The following is a 16258-nucleotide window of genomic DNA, read 5'->3' as shown; positions in this document are numbered from 1 at the left end:
GGTTTTGGTCTGCTGCAAAAGCAGTGCACGCCCTTCATGCCTGAGCAGTCTCTCCAACCCCAGACCCCTGACTCGTACCATCTTCATTTGCTTGGTTCTGAACTTTTTACTTTTTTTTTTTTTTTTTTTCATGTCTTTCCTTTTTATTCTTTGACACAAGGTCTTGCAGTACAGGCCTGACTGCCCTTGAACTCGTGGAAACCTCTTGCTTCAGATTCACAAGTGCTAGGTTTTGAGTGTGACTCACACACAGCAAGGTTTAGAACTCTATATGAATGGACTCACCCAGAGTATACTCTTTAGCTTTTGCTTGAGTTCAGCACTGTTATTCTTTCAACACCATTAGTTCAAGAATTTACTCATTTTCCTTGCTATGTGATACTCCAGCATGGAGATGTCACTGAGTGTTCATTCTGCCATCAGTGAACACCTGGGTTATTTGGAGTTATTAGTTGCAGTGAACATCTCTATTGGATGTTTTCCTAGCAGGGGAAATGCTGGGTCAGAAGAGGCCTAGACAATCATGCTAGGAGGATAAGGACTGGAGGAATGGCTCAGTAAGTGCTACAACTGTTGCTGAGCATGCTTAGTCTTTGGTTCTACCCTAACCCTGGGAGGGGTGGGGGGTTGTACAGCCACATCTGTAGACTCAAGAACCAAGAGTTCAAGGCTATCCTGGGCTACACATGCTCAAGGTCCAGACTGTGCAATAAAAAAGAAAGAAAGAAAGAAAAAGGAAAAGAAGGTTAGGTGGTGCCTCAGGGATAGAGCACAGATAGGCCTTGCATCCTCAGGCCCTAGGTTCCACCCCCAAGGTGGAGGGCAGTGACAAATGGCTCAGGGAGTATTGACACTTGCCATTTAAACATGGAAACTCGAGTTCCATCCTGGGATCTCACTTAAATGTAGAAAGAGAGAACTAACTCCTTATGATTGTCCTCTGGCCACCACAGGAGCACTGAAGCAACCACACACAATAATAATAAATGTTTTTTATTGTTGTTATTTTGTTTTGCTTTTTTCATCTATTCCAAGCCAAGCATTGGTGGCACACACCTTTAATTCCAGCACTCAGGAGGCAGAGGCAGGCAGAGCTCTGCTAGTTCAAGACCAACCTGGTCACAAAGAGAGTTCCAGGAGACTGTTACACAGGGAAACCCTGTTTTGGCAAACTTCATACCATAAACAGATAGATAGATAGATAGATAGATAGATAGATAGATAGACAATAAAGTCCATTCCAATAAAAACCATGGCAGCTTCCCTACCCAGGTGGCCAGCAGGAGATTTCTACGAGCCCTGTATCCTTGCTAGCCACCATTTAACTAGCCTACTACCATTTAAGGAAGGCAACTGAAATTCAAAGAGAAGTATGTACTGCCTCCCAGTCCTTCTCGCCAGAAGCCAGCACCACCACATCTCTTCCACCCTGCACCTCCGCATCCTGCCCCCATCATGCCCTCCCAGCCTGACTGTAAAGGGGATGGGGGCGGGGCGGGGGGGAAGACAGACAGGGTCACGTGAAGCTAGGTTCCGAGGAAGGAAGCTAGACACAGTGCAGACAGACGGCTGCTGATTCTTGGACTGACCAGGAAATTAAGGTAAGGGAGGGTGTGCGTGTGGCACCGTCAAAAGTGTTCCTTGGAGTCAAAGCTAAGAAAAGACAGGGGAAGATGAAGACAGAATGTGGGCAGACAATGCGCAGAACTGTCACCTTCTGGTCTCATAGCAGAGACTCCGCCATGGACCCACCGTTGCCGAGCGAAGCCGCCCAAACGCAGCCCACGCCACCCTCTCCGCTGACATCCTACCGCTGGCACACTGGAGGTGGAGGGGAGAAGGCTGTTGGAGGGTTCCGATGGGGCCGCTTCACGGGCTGGGGAAGGACCCTGAGCTATCAAGAACCCATGGTGAGCAACCTGCCAGCCCCTCGATCTCTATTTCGTCGGGTCCTCTCGGCACCCCCTAAGGAAGAGTCGCGGCCCAATCGCCTCTGGCTTTCCAAGACCCTGTGGAGGAGGCACAAGAAAGTGGTACCGCCGGAGCCCAAGCCAAATCCCCAAACCCCAGGTACGTTCCCTTACCCCAGCAAGGGCCAGGCTGGGTGGCCGGATGCCTGGGTGTTTGTCTGACATCCTAACATCAGCCCTCTAGACACAGGAAGTTGTGGGGAGTATGAAAGCCCAGCAGGAAACGACTGGGGCCCCCAGCAGCTCTCATCTCTCTTCCCCCCTAAAGTAGGCAGCTGGGGTTCAGTCTGAGGAAGGGACATTGAACAGATGTACCTTAGTATGTCTGGATGTCCAATGGCTCTTGGCCCTGATGGTTGTCTCCTGTATCCAGTTGACCAAGGCATTGACAGGACGTGGATCTCAGCTGCCTGTTAGCCTATGTCTTACTTTGTTTCCTTGACTCTGAAACTCCCCATCTCTGCTTTGAAGAGCACACTCATTCATTCAGATGTTTATTTATTCAGTGTGTGTGTGTGTGTGTGTGTGTGTGTGTGTGTGTGTGTGTGTGTCTGAATGTGGCAAATCTCATTTCATCTCCCTTATCACAGCACATATGTTGAGGTCAGAGAACAACCTGCATTTATTAATTTATGTTGGGAGAGGGACAAGCCATGGTTCCAGTGAGAAGGTCAGATGGTAACAATTTTCAGGAATCAGTTCTCTCTTTCCATCATTTGGGTTCTGGGGATCAAACTGAGACGGTTAGCCTTGGCAGCAAACACCTTTACTTTCTGAGCCACTATGTTGGCCCAAGCAGAAGGGTTTTGTGGTTGTTGTTTTGGCTTTTTGGTTTTGTTTTGGGTTTTTTTTTTTTGTTTGTTTTTGTTTTGTTTTGTTTTGTTTTGTTTTGTTTTTTTGAGACAGGGTTTCACTGTGTAGCTTCGGAGGCTGTCCTAGAACTCTCTCTGTAGACCAGGCTGGCCTCAAACTCACAGAGGTCTGCCTGCCACTGCCTCCCAAGTGCTGGGATTAAAGACATGTACCACCACCCAAGCAGTTTTGTTGAATATTGAATTAGTTCTAGTCCCTAACTGAGGCACTGAGGGCAGCTGTGGGTAAAGCAAATTACACTCACTGCCGTGTAGAGTTCACAGAGTAGTGGGTGGGGGTGTTACAGAACAAAAGAAAAAAAAAAGTCAATGTAAAGATGACAGATGCTGCCAAATGAGAACTGGGACACTAGTGGAGACTATGAAGATTAGAGATCACGAATGTAGTACAAGCCCAGGACCTAGCATATACTAAGACGTCCATTAGCAAGAAAGAGTTAGGGCTGTAGATGTGGGATGTGGCTCAGTGGTAGAGCACTTGTTTAACATGGGAGAGAAAAAAAAAGAAAGAAAAACTTGTACACATTGCCTCTAGTGGTGAAGCAGGATAGAACATAATCTAAAAAGATGCAGCCCTTATTTCCTGGAAGCTCAAGGTTAACTCAGCTCTTTCCAAGAAATTCTTGAAACACCTTCCATTCATTTTGGAGCTAGCAATAGTAATGCACACTTATAGTCCCAGCACTTGGAAGGCAGGAGCAGGAGGGTGATGGATCTGAACTATATAACAAGACTCTATCTCAAAACAAATGAGGCTCTGACAAGATAATTGGCATGTGAAGACGTCTGGAGGTTAACCTGAAGACCCCACAGGGTGGATGGAGAGAACTGGCTCCTGAAAATTGTCCTCAGACCTCCACGTAAAGCATGAGGTACATTCCCACTACACATAAAAATAAATAAATCCGGGCTGTCCTCTGGCCAGCACTTGTGTGATGACAAGTGCAAACTAAACAAGCATCATAAAAGACAACTCACCATTTAATAGTACATTTAGAAAAATGATTTCATATTGTAGGAACTTTTTCCCCGAAACAGGGTCTTGCTATGTAGACCTGGCTAGCCTTAGATTCTCTGCCTCCCATTTGCTGAACATCACCATGCCCAAGTATTTCCTTTCCCCCCTCTAAATTGGCTCACACATGAAAGAAGTGCTCTACTACTGAGCTAAGCCCCAGCCCTGCAAAATCATTTTCTGAAGCCCTACAGGGTTCACTACATAGTTGCCCACTCCATAGGACCCAGACGGAGTTATTTTACCAAGCAGCCCTGCTCCTGCTTAGCTCTTATCTCCCGTGGCTCACTGACTCCTCCTCTTCCCACCATGGATCAGGGATTGAATGGAGCCCACTGATGGAGGGTATGCTTAGTAAAAGCCATGCCTAGGGCTTACTCCCCAGCACCACAAACAAACCCTAGTTCCTAACCTGCTGCCAGTACTGTCCCTCCGGCCTGTCTATCCCTTCCCTTTATTTCCCTGGGCCTTCCCCATCTGCCAGCCTTTGTTTGGACTCTCCTGTTTTCTTCCCCTTCCATCTTGGCTGGGTGAAATTCAAACTTCAGTTCAAAACCTAATACAAATGCACTCTTTCCAGGTAGGGAGAGGAGTCTTCCCTGACCCACTCTACCCCAGCACCCTCTCCCCGAGGAAGAAAGTTCTCATATACTTCCAGTTTTTCCCCCCTACATCTTTCTCAAGTTGAATACTTTCTACCTTCGAATGGTTATTTTATCAGTGGGCATGTGCACAGCATGCGGAAGTCAGAGGCTAATTCTATAGAATTGGTTCTCTCCTTCCACCTTTACATAGTTTCCAGGGATTGGATTCACATCAGACCCTCATGGCTGGCACCTTTACCTGTTGAGCCACCTTGCTGGCCCCAGATTAGTTAGTATATAAGAGGCCAAGACTTCTGCCTATATTCTCTGTTCCCTACCCTTCTCCCCTTTTGGGATACAGTCTCAATTAGTAGCCCAAATTGGCCTGGAACTCATTATCCTCCTAGATCAATGTCTCAGGTCCTGGCATTACAGGTGTGTCCTACTAGACTCAGCCTTACCCACTCTCTTGCTTACGAGAATGATGCTTGTGTTAGAAGCCTGGCTTAACCCCTCAAAAGCTGTGTGATTCTGAGTAGGCCACTCAACCTCTCTGGGCCTCAGTTCTAAAGCCCTCTTAATGGCTTTTAAAGGACTGAGCGAGAGAGGGCATGTAAAGTGGTAAACACAATACTGGACACAGAACAAGTGGGTTGTGTCCACTTCTAGGGTTGATGAGAACAAACTCCACACAGGAAGAGACTTGCCCAATGGCACCCAGCTTGACATGGTTGCTGAACAATGTGCATTTGCTACATGCAGAAGGGGATCAGAGGGAGAAAAGGCGGCTTTGGTTTTTTGTTTGTTTGTTTGTTTGTTTGTTTGTTTTGTTTTGTTTTTCGAGACAGGGTTTCTCTGTAGCTTTGGAGCCTGTCCTGGAACTTAATCTGTAAACCAGGCTGGCCTTGAACTCACAGAGATTCATCTGTTTCTGCCTCTGCCTCCCAAGTGCTGAGATTAAAGGCATGCACTACCACCACCTGGTCCAAAAGGAGGGACTCTGAAATCAGCATTCCCCCCTCCTCCCAGAGCCGGAGCTGGCCACAGCCCCAGAGGTACCTGTTATGCAGATCCCTGAGCCTCCCACTCCTGACATGCCTGTTTGGGACATTGGGGGCTTCACCCTGATTGAAGGAAGACTGGTGCTGCTTGGTGAGGAGGAGGTAAGAAAGAGCAAGGACAGGGAAGGGAATTGGACAGAGGAAGTGGCAGAGGGGTAAACACCAGAGACATATGCATCCCCCTCCTGTCTGCCTCCCCTTGCTGATTGCCAACTTCTACGGGAGGACAGGGTCCTCGACAAATCCGGATGGGAAGTGCCAGCTCCGAGAGCAGCATACAGGCATCCATGGGGAACCTCAGGGATCCAGGTAAATTTGGGAGACTGGGGAGGCTGTAGAACTGGAGAGCTCTTCAAAGTGATTCATAATCTACCATGCTTCCTACCCTTAATCTCCTACCTCTGATCACCCACAGATCGGACCCCTGGAAAAACTGAGCCAGAAGCTACTGGTTCCAATCAGGTCCACAATGTTCGGGTATGACAGCCAGTGTGGCAGGGTGGGGGAGTGGCCAAGGTAAACCCAGACCTGGGCCTTGAACATGTTATGCCATCAATGTGGAGACTATGCACACACACACACACACACACACACACACACACACACACACACAGCAAACTCTAGAGCTTCATGATAAATCAAGAGCTATCTTGATGGTAACCCTGCCCAACAGCTTGCATTTTTTCCCCTTCCCTCCCTCCCTTAGTCTTTCATGCCTCTTAAGTTAGTGTTCAAGAAAGCCAACATGTTTAACAACAGAGGCCATTGAGCATCTGCATGATATAAGGGTGCAGAGGCTGCTGAAACAGCCCAGAGTGTCAAGGAAAACATGGTGGTTTTTGTCCAATATTCAAAACAGTGATAGAAAGAAGGAAAAGGAAGCATTTTACATTTTGAGTTAGAACTCAGTAAAGAAGGCGGGCTTCTATATCTTATTCTGGCAATATTGTTTCATATGCCCTTGTGTGTGATATGTATGTGTGCATATGTAAGTGAGCATGTGTGCACATGTGTATGTGGAGTCCTGAGGCTGACATCAAGATCTTCAGAGTCAGGCAAGGTGGCACACACCTTCATTCCCAATACTCAGGAGGTAGATGCAGGTGGATCTCTGTGAGTTTGAGGCCAGCCTGGTCTATAGAGTGAGTTCCAGGACACCTAGGGCTGTTACACAGAGAAAGAACCTCTGTATCAAAAACAAAACAAAACAAAATCTTCTACCAGGAGACAGGGTCTCTCACTGAAGGCAAAACTTACTGATTTGATAGCTTTGCATTTGTTCTGGGAGTTCCTTGTTTCCACCTTCCATGTACTAGACTTACAGGCAAGCTGCCACACTACCTAGCATTTGCATGGGCACAGAGGCTCCAAACTGCTCCTCATGTTTGCTTGGCAAGTTCCTTGCCGAGTGAGTCATCTCCCCAGCCTCAGCAGCTTGCATCTCTGAAACACCATTTTCCTGATTTCTCTATAGACTACTTGCAAAATAGAGAGGGAACAGGGTATGGTGGCTCGAATCTATAATCCCAGCACTTAGGATTCTGATGCAGGTGGATTGCTGAGAATTAGAGACCAGCATGAGCTACATACCAAGTTACAGGAGACTCTGGACTATAGTATGAGACTCTGTTTTTAAAATATAAAACCCTCTGGGCTGTGGTGTGCATACCTTTAACCCCAGCGTTCGGGAGGCAGAGGCAGGAGGATCTCTGTGAGTTCAAGGCTACAGTGGCCTACATAGTGAGTTCCAGTACAGCCAAGGTTACACACAGAGACCCTGTCTGGAAAACAATGAACAAACCTCACACCTCCCCAAATATATTTCCAAACAAGAAAAAATAAACCCACACAGGAATTTTCTTATTAGCTCCATTCAACAAACAATAGATACAAAGGGTCAGAGCTGGCCAGTGACACACACGCACACACACACACACACACACACACACACACACACACACACATATATATATATAAATCATCTGCTGGTTACAGATACTAATGCAGCCTGGACATGGGTTGGTTCCCCAAGACTAGTGGATCCTAAAGAACACCTGGAAGCACAGGGTTTTATCTGGCTCACATACCTCTCTGCTCCCTTAGGGATTACTCAAGAGGCTGAAAGAGAAGAAAAGGGCCAAGTCAGAGCTGGGAGCCCATGGCCCTCGAGATGGGTAAGAGTCTCTAGGAAGCTGGAGGGCTTGTGGCTCAACGCTGCTCCAGTCTGCACCTCTGAGTTTCTTATCCTTGCCTTCACCCAACCTCTTCCATGTTCTCTCTTTTCTGCCCCAAACCAGGTGAACTTGGAGCCACATAGACTCCAGCCATTTTTTCATCTCTTGGTTGAAGGGTGGGTGTGGTCTCTGGGATAGAAGCTAACTGAACACCCTGGATCTGGGAGCTCCAACGAATGCATGGAAATTAAGCCATAAAGGGCTGGGGGAAAGGAAAGAGCAGGTCAAATGCTAAGAGACTGAAAGGGACAGCAGCTAGGATGACTAGTGATTAGAAAGCTAAGGTCCGAGTGAGCAGGGAATGATCGGTTGTTCCCCTTCCCTGGCTCTAGACCCCCCAGTGCTCTGGGTTCCAGGGAATCGCTGGCCACACTCTCTGAGCTGGACCTGGGTGCTGAGAGGGATGTGCGAATCTGGCCACTGCATCCTAGCCTCCTGGGGGAGCCATACTGCTTCCAGGTAAATGAGAAACCTACCTTAACCTCTACTAAACCCTTAGCCCCACGTTAGGCTTTATTAAATCCTTGGATCCTGTACCCAAAAGGTAACTTGGACGGGCGGGAGCCGCTGTTTCTACTGTCGCTCCGGCGCTGAGCGAGACCGGTGGATCGAGGACCTTCGTCGGCAGTTCCAGCCCAGCCAGGTCATTGACAGGGAGGGGAGAGGGACACAGAAAGCTCTTCCACAAGCCAGGCCCTGTCCCCTAAAGCCACCCAGTTTACCACAAACCCTCCTGTGCAACACACCTGCCCTGTCCACACCGGTGCAACCACCAGCCCCAGGAATGTCAAACTCACGTCCACATCCAGTTCTGGGTCTGTTTGTTCCCCAGGTTCTCCCTACCAAGTAGTCTCCAAGTCCAGGGCTACTCCTTTTATATCCTAAGCGTCGACATGTGCGACACTCCCCAAAGCTAGATGTGTTCTGCTTAGCAGCTCCCAGATATTCACAGCTCCAGCCTCTTCCCCAAGGGGCTCTGCGATTTCCCAGTGGTCTAAGCTCCGGGTCGCGATGAGCATCATGGAGTAGCAGCAGTGCGCATCTTGGAGTTCTGACACCTTGGAAACACTCCTTCTGTCCCCTCCTACACGCAGGACAACGTGGAGCGGCAAGAGACGTGGCTGACTGTCTGGGTGCATGAAGCCAAGGGGCTGCCCCGAGCAGCAACACCCGGAGTGCGTGCGGAGCTGTGGCTGGATGGGGCGCTACTGGCACGCACTGCTCCGCGCGCCGGCCCAGGTCAGCTCTTCTGGGCGGAGCGCTTCCACTTTGAAGCGCTGCCGCCAGCCCGTCGCCTGTCACTGAGGCTCCGCGGAGCAGGCCCGGCAGGTGCAACCGTAGGCAGGGTGGCGCTCCAGCTGGATGAGGTGAGCATGCCCCGCGCGCCCGCAGCTGGCCTGGAGCGCTGGTTCCCGGTGCTAGGAGCGCCGGCCGGCGCGTCGCTACGAGCGCGGATAAGAGTGCGGCGTCTGCGTGTGTTGCCGTCGGAGCGCTACAAGGAACTGGCTGAGTTCCTCACCTTCCACTACGCGCGCCTGTGCGAGGCGCTGGAGTCCACGCTGTCTGCTCAGGCCAAAGAGGAACTGGCAGCAGCCATGGTGCGCGTGCTACGGGCCACTGGCCGGGCGCAGGTGAGGAGCCGTGACTACGCAGACAGGTGGCCCGGGGTGGACAGGTAGCGCTTTCTGAGTTGTACTAGGGAGAAAGGGCCTGTGTCCATCAGGGCAGGGCACTGTGAGGGGCAGGGAACATACTTAACCAATAAGGGATGACTCCTGAACTTCAACTACTTGAGGCTAGTCTGGGATTTCAGCTGCTACAGATGTGGCCTTAATTTGAACGTGAGAGGCAGACCCTGAACTGCATTTGAGAGGGGTGAGAGCTGAACTTCAGCACCCAGGGAGGGGCAGGAGGTGAGCCTCCTTTCTGTGCTGTGAGAGGTGGAGGTTGTGGCCTCATCTAAAAGCTGAGTGTTGTGCCTGATATCCTCAAGAAGGGACACAGCCAGTGCTTAGGTATGGAAGCTGGGTCAATGGTTGGGATTCCCAAGTTCATCCAATGTGACCCCTGTCCTTCACAGGCGTTAGTGACAGATCTAGGCACTGCAGAGCTGGTGCGATGTGGGGGCCGGGAAGCATTGCTATTCCGAGAAAATACCTTAGCCACCAAGGCCATTGATGAGTACATGAAACTGGTGGCACAAGAGTACCTCCAGGAGACCCTGGGTAAGCTGAGGGAGGGGCTGGTGCCACAGGTCCAGAAAGCCCCGAGTGACCTGTCTTCTGGGAGTGAGTGGTGCCTTGGTCTGCTGGTATTTGGGGTGGGAGTGGAGAGTTGCTATTTTTTTCCAAGCTGTTAGGTTGGAATAAGTTGAAGATCGGGTTGGAAGCTGGGTAAGATGTGTCTGAGTTCATGACCTCAGATTGTCTGTTCTGGACCACAGGGGACATTGTGCGGTGTCTCTGTGCCTCCACTGAGGACTGTGAAGTGGACCCCAGCAAGTGCACTACACCAGAGCTGTCCAAACACCAAGCTAGACTCCGAAACAGCTGCGGGCAGGTTTTTGAAAACATCATCCACTCTTACAAGTGAGAACCAGGGACTCAACTCCAGAGTCCAGCCTGCCTCTCAGCCATTGTGCTGCCCTGAGCAACCAACAAAATGCAGGGCACTCAATTAAATTGGTTCAGTATTTGAGATATTGATATTGTTGTATCTGGCAAACCCTACATTCAAGCTATACCACCTAACCCCAAGGAACCTACAAACCTACTTCCTTTGCCCTTAACCACAGTAATTCCAACCACTTAACCTTGGCCAACAAAAGATTTTAATCCCAGATGGTGCATATTTCTAATCCCACGATCCCTGACCTTAAGAAACCCTGTGTCCCAAATCTCATGAAAATGATTATAGAAAATGTGAGTATCCAATCCTTTAGCTTCTGTTCCCAGGATAACTTGCATGCTTAATCCTGTGATTTACCATCCCAGATAACATTGTAACCCTTACCCCATCTCAAGTCATATTATACTCAGGCATGTCACTCTCATATGGAATTATAACTATACCCCAAACTCATGACCTCTGTTTCTACACGATCTTGTCTGCCCAAATCTAAGAGTATAGACTCTTGAGGTTGCCACACTTACGCTGTAAGTTCTTAGCCTCTGGGACCCAAGCCCTAAGTACTACTATCCCAGGTAACCCCCACCCAGCATTGAAAAGAAAGCACATGCAGGCTTCACAAATCATAGATCATAGACAAGCCATGTAGTGTTTCTTATACACCTGACCTCTGATCTTTATGTCCCTATCCCCTTCCTCTAACCATTGCTTCTTCTACCCCAGCTGGTTCCCAGCAGAGTTGGGCACTGTATTCTCAAGCTGGCGAGAGGCATGCAAAGCACGTGGCTCCGAGGCACTGGGTCCCCGGCTGGTGTGTGCCTCCCTCTTCCTAAGGCTCTTATGCCCTGCCATCTTGGCACCCAGCCTCTTTGGCCTGGTATCAGAGCACCCGGCGCCAGGTCCAGCCCGAACCCTTACGCTCATCGCCAAGGTCATCCAGAATCTTGCCAACCGTGCTCCGTAGGTGCTGGGAGAATGTGGGGCAATGATGGGATCATGGAGTAGGGGGTTGGCAGGTGTCTGTAATGACTCAACCAGTTTGGCTCCAATTCAGGTTTGGTGAGAAGGAAGCCTACATGGCCTTTATGAATAGCTTCCTGGAAGATCATGGGCCAGCCATGCAACACTTCTTGGACCAGGTGGCTGTGGTGGATGCAAATGCCACACCCAGTGGCTACCAGGGAAGTGGAGACCTGGCCCTCCAGTTGGCAGTTCTTCATGTCCAGCTCTGCACAATCTTTGCTGAACTTGACCAGGTATGGCCCGGACCCAGAACCTTGGATGCAGGGTAGAAAACCAAGAAGGTTGAGAGGCACTGGTGCCAGAGAGTTCATAGTGCATCTTCCTTGACAGACAACCCAAGATAGCTTGGAACCACTACCCACCATACTTCGAGCCATCGAAGAGGGTCGGCCTGTCCCAGTGTCTGTACCAATGCGTCTTCCTCGGATCCCCACCCACGTCCCTTCCAGGTAACCTCAAGTCTGGCCTGGGTTCTCATGGGTGGCAGGAGGAGTTCCTATGTTAAAATAATGCCAGAAGCAGGATCATGTTGAGGTCAGAGGCTGGGGATAGCATCATATAAAGAGGCAGGCAGAGGAGTGACCAATGTGTGGTCAAAAGGCAAATATTCACAATCAGAAAGAGTTCAAGATTGGGACAGAGACATGTCGGGAATCAAGAAAGAGTCACCTCCAGAGTTAGGGAAAGTAGCTGTATGTCAGAGAGCCAAGTCAGAAAAGATGTTACAAAGGTCAAGATTAGGGACTTAGGGAAAATAGGACTAGGTAACAGGGTTAGAGACCTCTTTCTTTCCTCTTTTTTTTTTTTTTTTTTTTTCCTTCTTTTTTCTTTTCTTTGAGACAGGGTTTCCCTCTGTAGTTTTGGAGGCTGTCCTGGAACTGGCTTTGTAGACCAGAATGGCCTCAAATTCACAGAGATCTGCCTGCCTCTGCCTCATGAGTGTTGGAATCAAAGGCGTGTGCCACCACCACCGGCTTCGAGACCATTTCTGTCAAAAAGCAAGGACAGGGTCAGTTCAAGCCTGGAGGTTGGGGAGGAGAGGGTCAGTTGGGAAGAAAGTGGGTAACCTTGTGAGCAGGGGTAGATGCCAGGGTCAGACTGGGATCAAAGTCATGGAAAGGTCAGGTTAAGGTCAGAAGTCAGTGCCAAAGCAGAGAGGAAAGATTAAATTAGGATGGTAGTCAGAAGTTTTTCTTTTGGTTTTTTTCTTTGTTTTTTGTTTGTTTGTTTGTTTGTTTTTCGAGACAGGGTTTCTCTGTGGCTTTGGAGGCTGTCCTGGGACTAGCTCTTGTAGACCAGGCTGGACTCAAACTCACAGAGATCTGCCTGCCTCTGCCTCCCGAGTGCTGGGATTAAAGGCTGTGCCACCACCGCCCAGCAGTAGTCAGAAGTTAAGGACAGTGTCTCATCAAAGACATAAGTTAAAGTGTGGTCATAAGAGACAGAGTTATACTGATGGGGTCATTTCAGGTCCTAGGGCGGGGTGGAGTGGTCTCCGCGGCCAACTGAGGATCTAAACTTACACATGCCACCTCCAGCTTCTCTTCAGGGGAGAAACCTGGTTTCCTGGCACCCCGAGACCTCCCCAAGCACACCCCTCTGGTTTCCAAGAGTCAGTCTCTGCGCAGCTTTCAGGGGGCAGGAAGCTGGGCCCGTAGGCGGCCAGACGAGGAACGGTCTCAGCGGCGGCCACGTGCAGTGCAGCGCACACAGAGCGCCCCTGCCAGAAGGCCTGCCCGCCGCCGCCCTTCTGCGGGTCCCAGAACGAGACCCAAAGACTCACTACGCACTGGCCCCGCGTCAGGCGGACGGACCTGGACTGGAGCTTCTGCCTCGCTGCCTCGGAAGCCATCGGTGCCATGGCAGCGCCAGCTGGACCAGCCCGGGGACCAATACCAAGCTCTGGGAACGCACCGACCAGTGGGCAAGGTGGTCCAAATCCCAGCCTGGGCGTGGGGCGGGCCGCGGATAGAAACCAGAACTAAGAAAGGCTTTTCCCGCCCTACAAGTTCCCTAACATGATAGAAAGATGGTAAAATGAGGAAGGAACGTGGAGATAGCTGGGATTACAGCTGCTACCTCCCCACAGCTAGCCGAGATACAGTGCGAGGTGGCTGCACTCCGTGAGGAACAAAAAACTCTGTCCCGTCTGGTGGAGTCTCTGAGTACCCACATCCAGGCCTTGACCGAGCAGCAGGAGCAGCTGCGCTGTCAGCTGCAGGACCTGGACTCTAGACTGGGAGCTGGGTGAGTCCCGCCTCCTTGTTAGGGACGCCCAAAACTCACCCGAAAGTCCCTCCCCGCCTAAAACGGCCCGCCCCCTAGGTCCTACCAGCTCCATCCTCTAGAAGAGCAACCTCCTAGTTACCAGCCCAGGCCCAGGCAGCCTCTCTCACAACTTGCCTGCCTATCTCACACCTGTCTTTGGCTGGTCCTTTTACTTCCCCACACCCCTTCAGTCAGACTCTCCTAACAGCATAGGCCCTTCCCACCCATTGGTCAGCCTCTGCCTTATAGTGATTGATTAATCCTTCCATCTTCCCCCCACTTCCCCACCCCCACCCACCCCCCCCCGCTTCTGTGAAGCAAGATTTACCTATGCAGTCCAAATTAACCATGATCTCCCCATCTTCTTGCCTTGGCCCCCTGAGTGCTGGAGTTACAGGCTTGCACTACACTTAACTAGTCTTTGCATTTTAGTTGTAACAAGCTCGAGCTAGACCTGCTTCAGACACACCCAGCCCTCTAATCTGAACAAATCCCAACTCCACTCCAAGCCCCAACCATTAGGTCTTTGGCTGTCCACCCAGGATGGAAGGGAGTTTCTCAGCTTTTCTCCTGCCCCCTCTCTTGCTTCTGACCCCCACAGGATCTCAAAGTTGGATTCTGAGGTTGGTCTCCCAAGCAACGGAAGCCACAGGCTAAAAAGTCTGGTGAGACTCTTGCCTGAAATGGGAGGGGAGTGGGAAGTGTGTTTGGTGAACACCCCCACCTCGACTCTAAACCCACTTCCTTGGCCTTCCCAGGAGCACCGCCTGACTGAGATGGAATGTACTCAGGACCAGCTGAGGGATACCCTCCACAGCCTACAGCTTCTTTCAAGGACAACAGGATCCCGGAGCCAGCCCCTGCCTCTCAAAACAGCACATATCAATGGAGCTGAGCTGTCAATGGGCACTTGAGCTTCTCATTCCATTACACGTGGTCTGGAAGCCAAGAGAGCCACAGGGTTTTATGCCTCTGCCTTAGCCCTTTATGGTCATCAGTGGGAGACAGAATGGGAGGTGCCAATCACTCTGATACTATGAGGTTGTCCAGTAAAACACCAGCTTTTCTGTCCCTACAAATGATTAATCAGAGGCATACCCAGGTCTCCATTCAGCTCTCTCAAATCTTACCTAATTTGAAGTTTCTCGAAGGTGGAATAAACAGACTCTCACCATTGTTGTGATCTAAGCCATCACTCTAGGAGACTCCATTCTTTCATCTGTAAAATGTATCTAAAATTCTCTACATAGTGGCAACTCTTAGCTAAAGGTATTCAATAAAAGGTATTAATCATTGTTATGGGAAGTTATGCTTTTCAGTGAAGCACAGGTCTTCCCCGCCCCCATCCCACTTCATTCTCTATCAGTATCTTGGGCCCCATGTGACAGAATCTTTCTAGATTCCAAATCAGGATTCAGGCAGGGAGGTAATGAGTCTGGGAGGCAAATGAAGGATGGGAATGCAAGGGGAGAATACAGTTGAGTTCTGTGGCTGGTTGAGTAAAAGAGCAAGCGTTTGACTCATGGATAAAAGGGTAAGGCAGATGAAACAATAGGCAGAAGACTACGCTAGCATTCACTGAATGTTTCACTTGGTAAATATTTAAGGCAGGTCACTAATCATAATGGGTAGGCCTATTTAGAGAAGACTGACCCATAATAGGAAATTAATACTTGAACTAAATGAGTAATCAAATTTAACACACAAACATACATACATGCATACATACATATATTTCATAACTCCCAAGTGAGCTATGGAAAAGCAATAAAGTAGATAGACTTGAACTCCTGTCTTCTTCAGGACTTTTAGAGACAAAATATGTAATTGATGGATGATTGTATAGGTGGATGTTGGTAGGATTGTGGAATCCCTTTATTATATGAATAAATAGATACTTAGTTGGTGAAGCAATGGGCCAGTACACAGAATATGATTGGATAGGCTAAATGACTTTTTGGATAGATGAATTAAGTATTTAAAAGTTTGAATAGATAGGTGATTTGTTTATTGGGTTGTTGAGTGGTTGATGGATTGAGCACGTGGATAAATGGGTGGACAAATGGTGAGGTATGGGAGAAAGCAACCAGCTGGTGATGTGTATACATGAGCTAGTCTGCAGGCTGAGATCTTGATGACTAGGTGAAGGACAGCTTAGCATTCGGGACAGACATAAAGTAGTTCTAGGGTTTTGGAGATGTTGAAGTTCACTGTAAACAATGAAGAATGACCAGTGACCTTGTGATTGGAAGAGACTAAGAGAAACTAAGGGCTGACTTGGGTGGATTCCTCAATGATCTAAGAATGACCCAAGGCAAAACTTCTCTGCTTCCTTCCCACTCGTCTGGTGTTACTAACAAATCAAGTATAGGAAGAACCAGTGGGGTACAAGAGGACAGGATGTTGTTATAGTAACAGAGCCCCTCCCTAGACGCTCAGGTCCTGCGGACCCTTTAAGGATGACCTGCTTGGCCACTCCCAATATGGCCGCGCGCCCGTTGGACACCCCCACCCCCCGGAGTGGCACAAGGGGGGGCAGACCTCCTCATCATGGCGGCGCGGCGGGGCTGTCGCGCTGAGGTCACGGCGGCGCGCCGGGGGGC

The 16258-nt window shown here is 49.7% G+C and overlaps 1 protein-coding gene across 2 annotated transcripts; it reads left to right on the top strand.

The window, feature by feature from the left end:
• Window positions 1–1543: 1543 nt before the first annotated feature.
• On the top strand, window positions 1544–14950 carry Rasal3 (RAS protein activator like 3). 2 transcript variants are annotated; one of them, XM_051177519.1, is made up of 18 exons: window positions 1544–1601; window positions 1730–2070; window positions 5471–5604; window positions 5733–5811; window positions 5918–5979; window positions 7606–7676; window positions 8069–8195; window positions 8281–8379; window positions 8831–9367; window positions 9817–9961; window positions 10180–10324; window positions 11088–11324; window positions 11419–11620; window positions 11718–11836; window positions 12926–13316; window positions 13477–13634; window positions 14257–14320; window positions 14414–14950. In XM_051177519.1, exons 2-18 carry the CDS (start codon window positions 1743–1745, stop codon window positions 14567–14569), a joined length of 3054 nt encoding a protein of 1017 aa, XP_051033476.1. In that variant the 5' UTR covers window positions 1544–1601; window positions 1730–1742; the 3' UTR covers window positions 14570–14950. The 2 variants fall into 2 exon arrangements, with proteins under 2 accessions (XP_051033476.1, XP_051033475.1); XM_051177518.1 differs by having other exon boundaries at window positions 1550–2070.
• Window positions 14951–16258: the final 1308 nt, after the last annotated feature.

This window comes from Phodopus roborovskii, unplaced genomic scaffold (genome assembly GCF_943737965.1).
Source record: "Phodopus roborovskii unplaced genomic scaffold, PHOROB, whole genome shotgun sequence".
Lineage (NCBI taxonomy): Eukaryota > Metazoa > Chordata > Mammalia > Rodentia > Cricetidae > Phodopus > Phodopus roborovskii.
The sequence above is the reverse complement of the archived record's forward strand: the minus strand, read 5'-3'. Positions and strand labels throughout refer to the sequence as shown.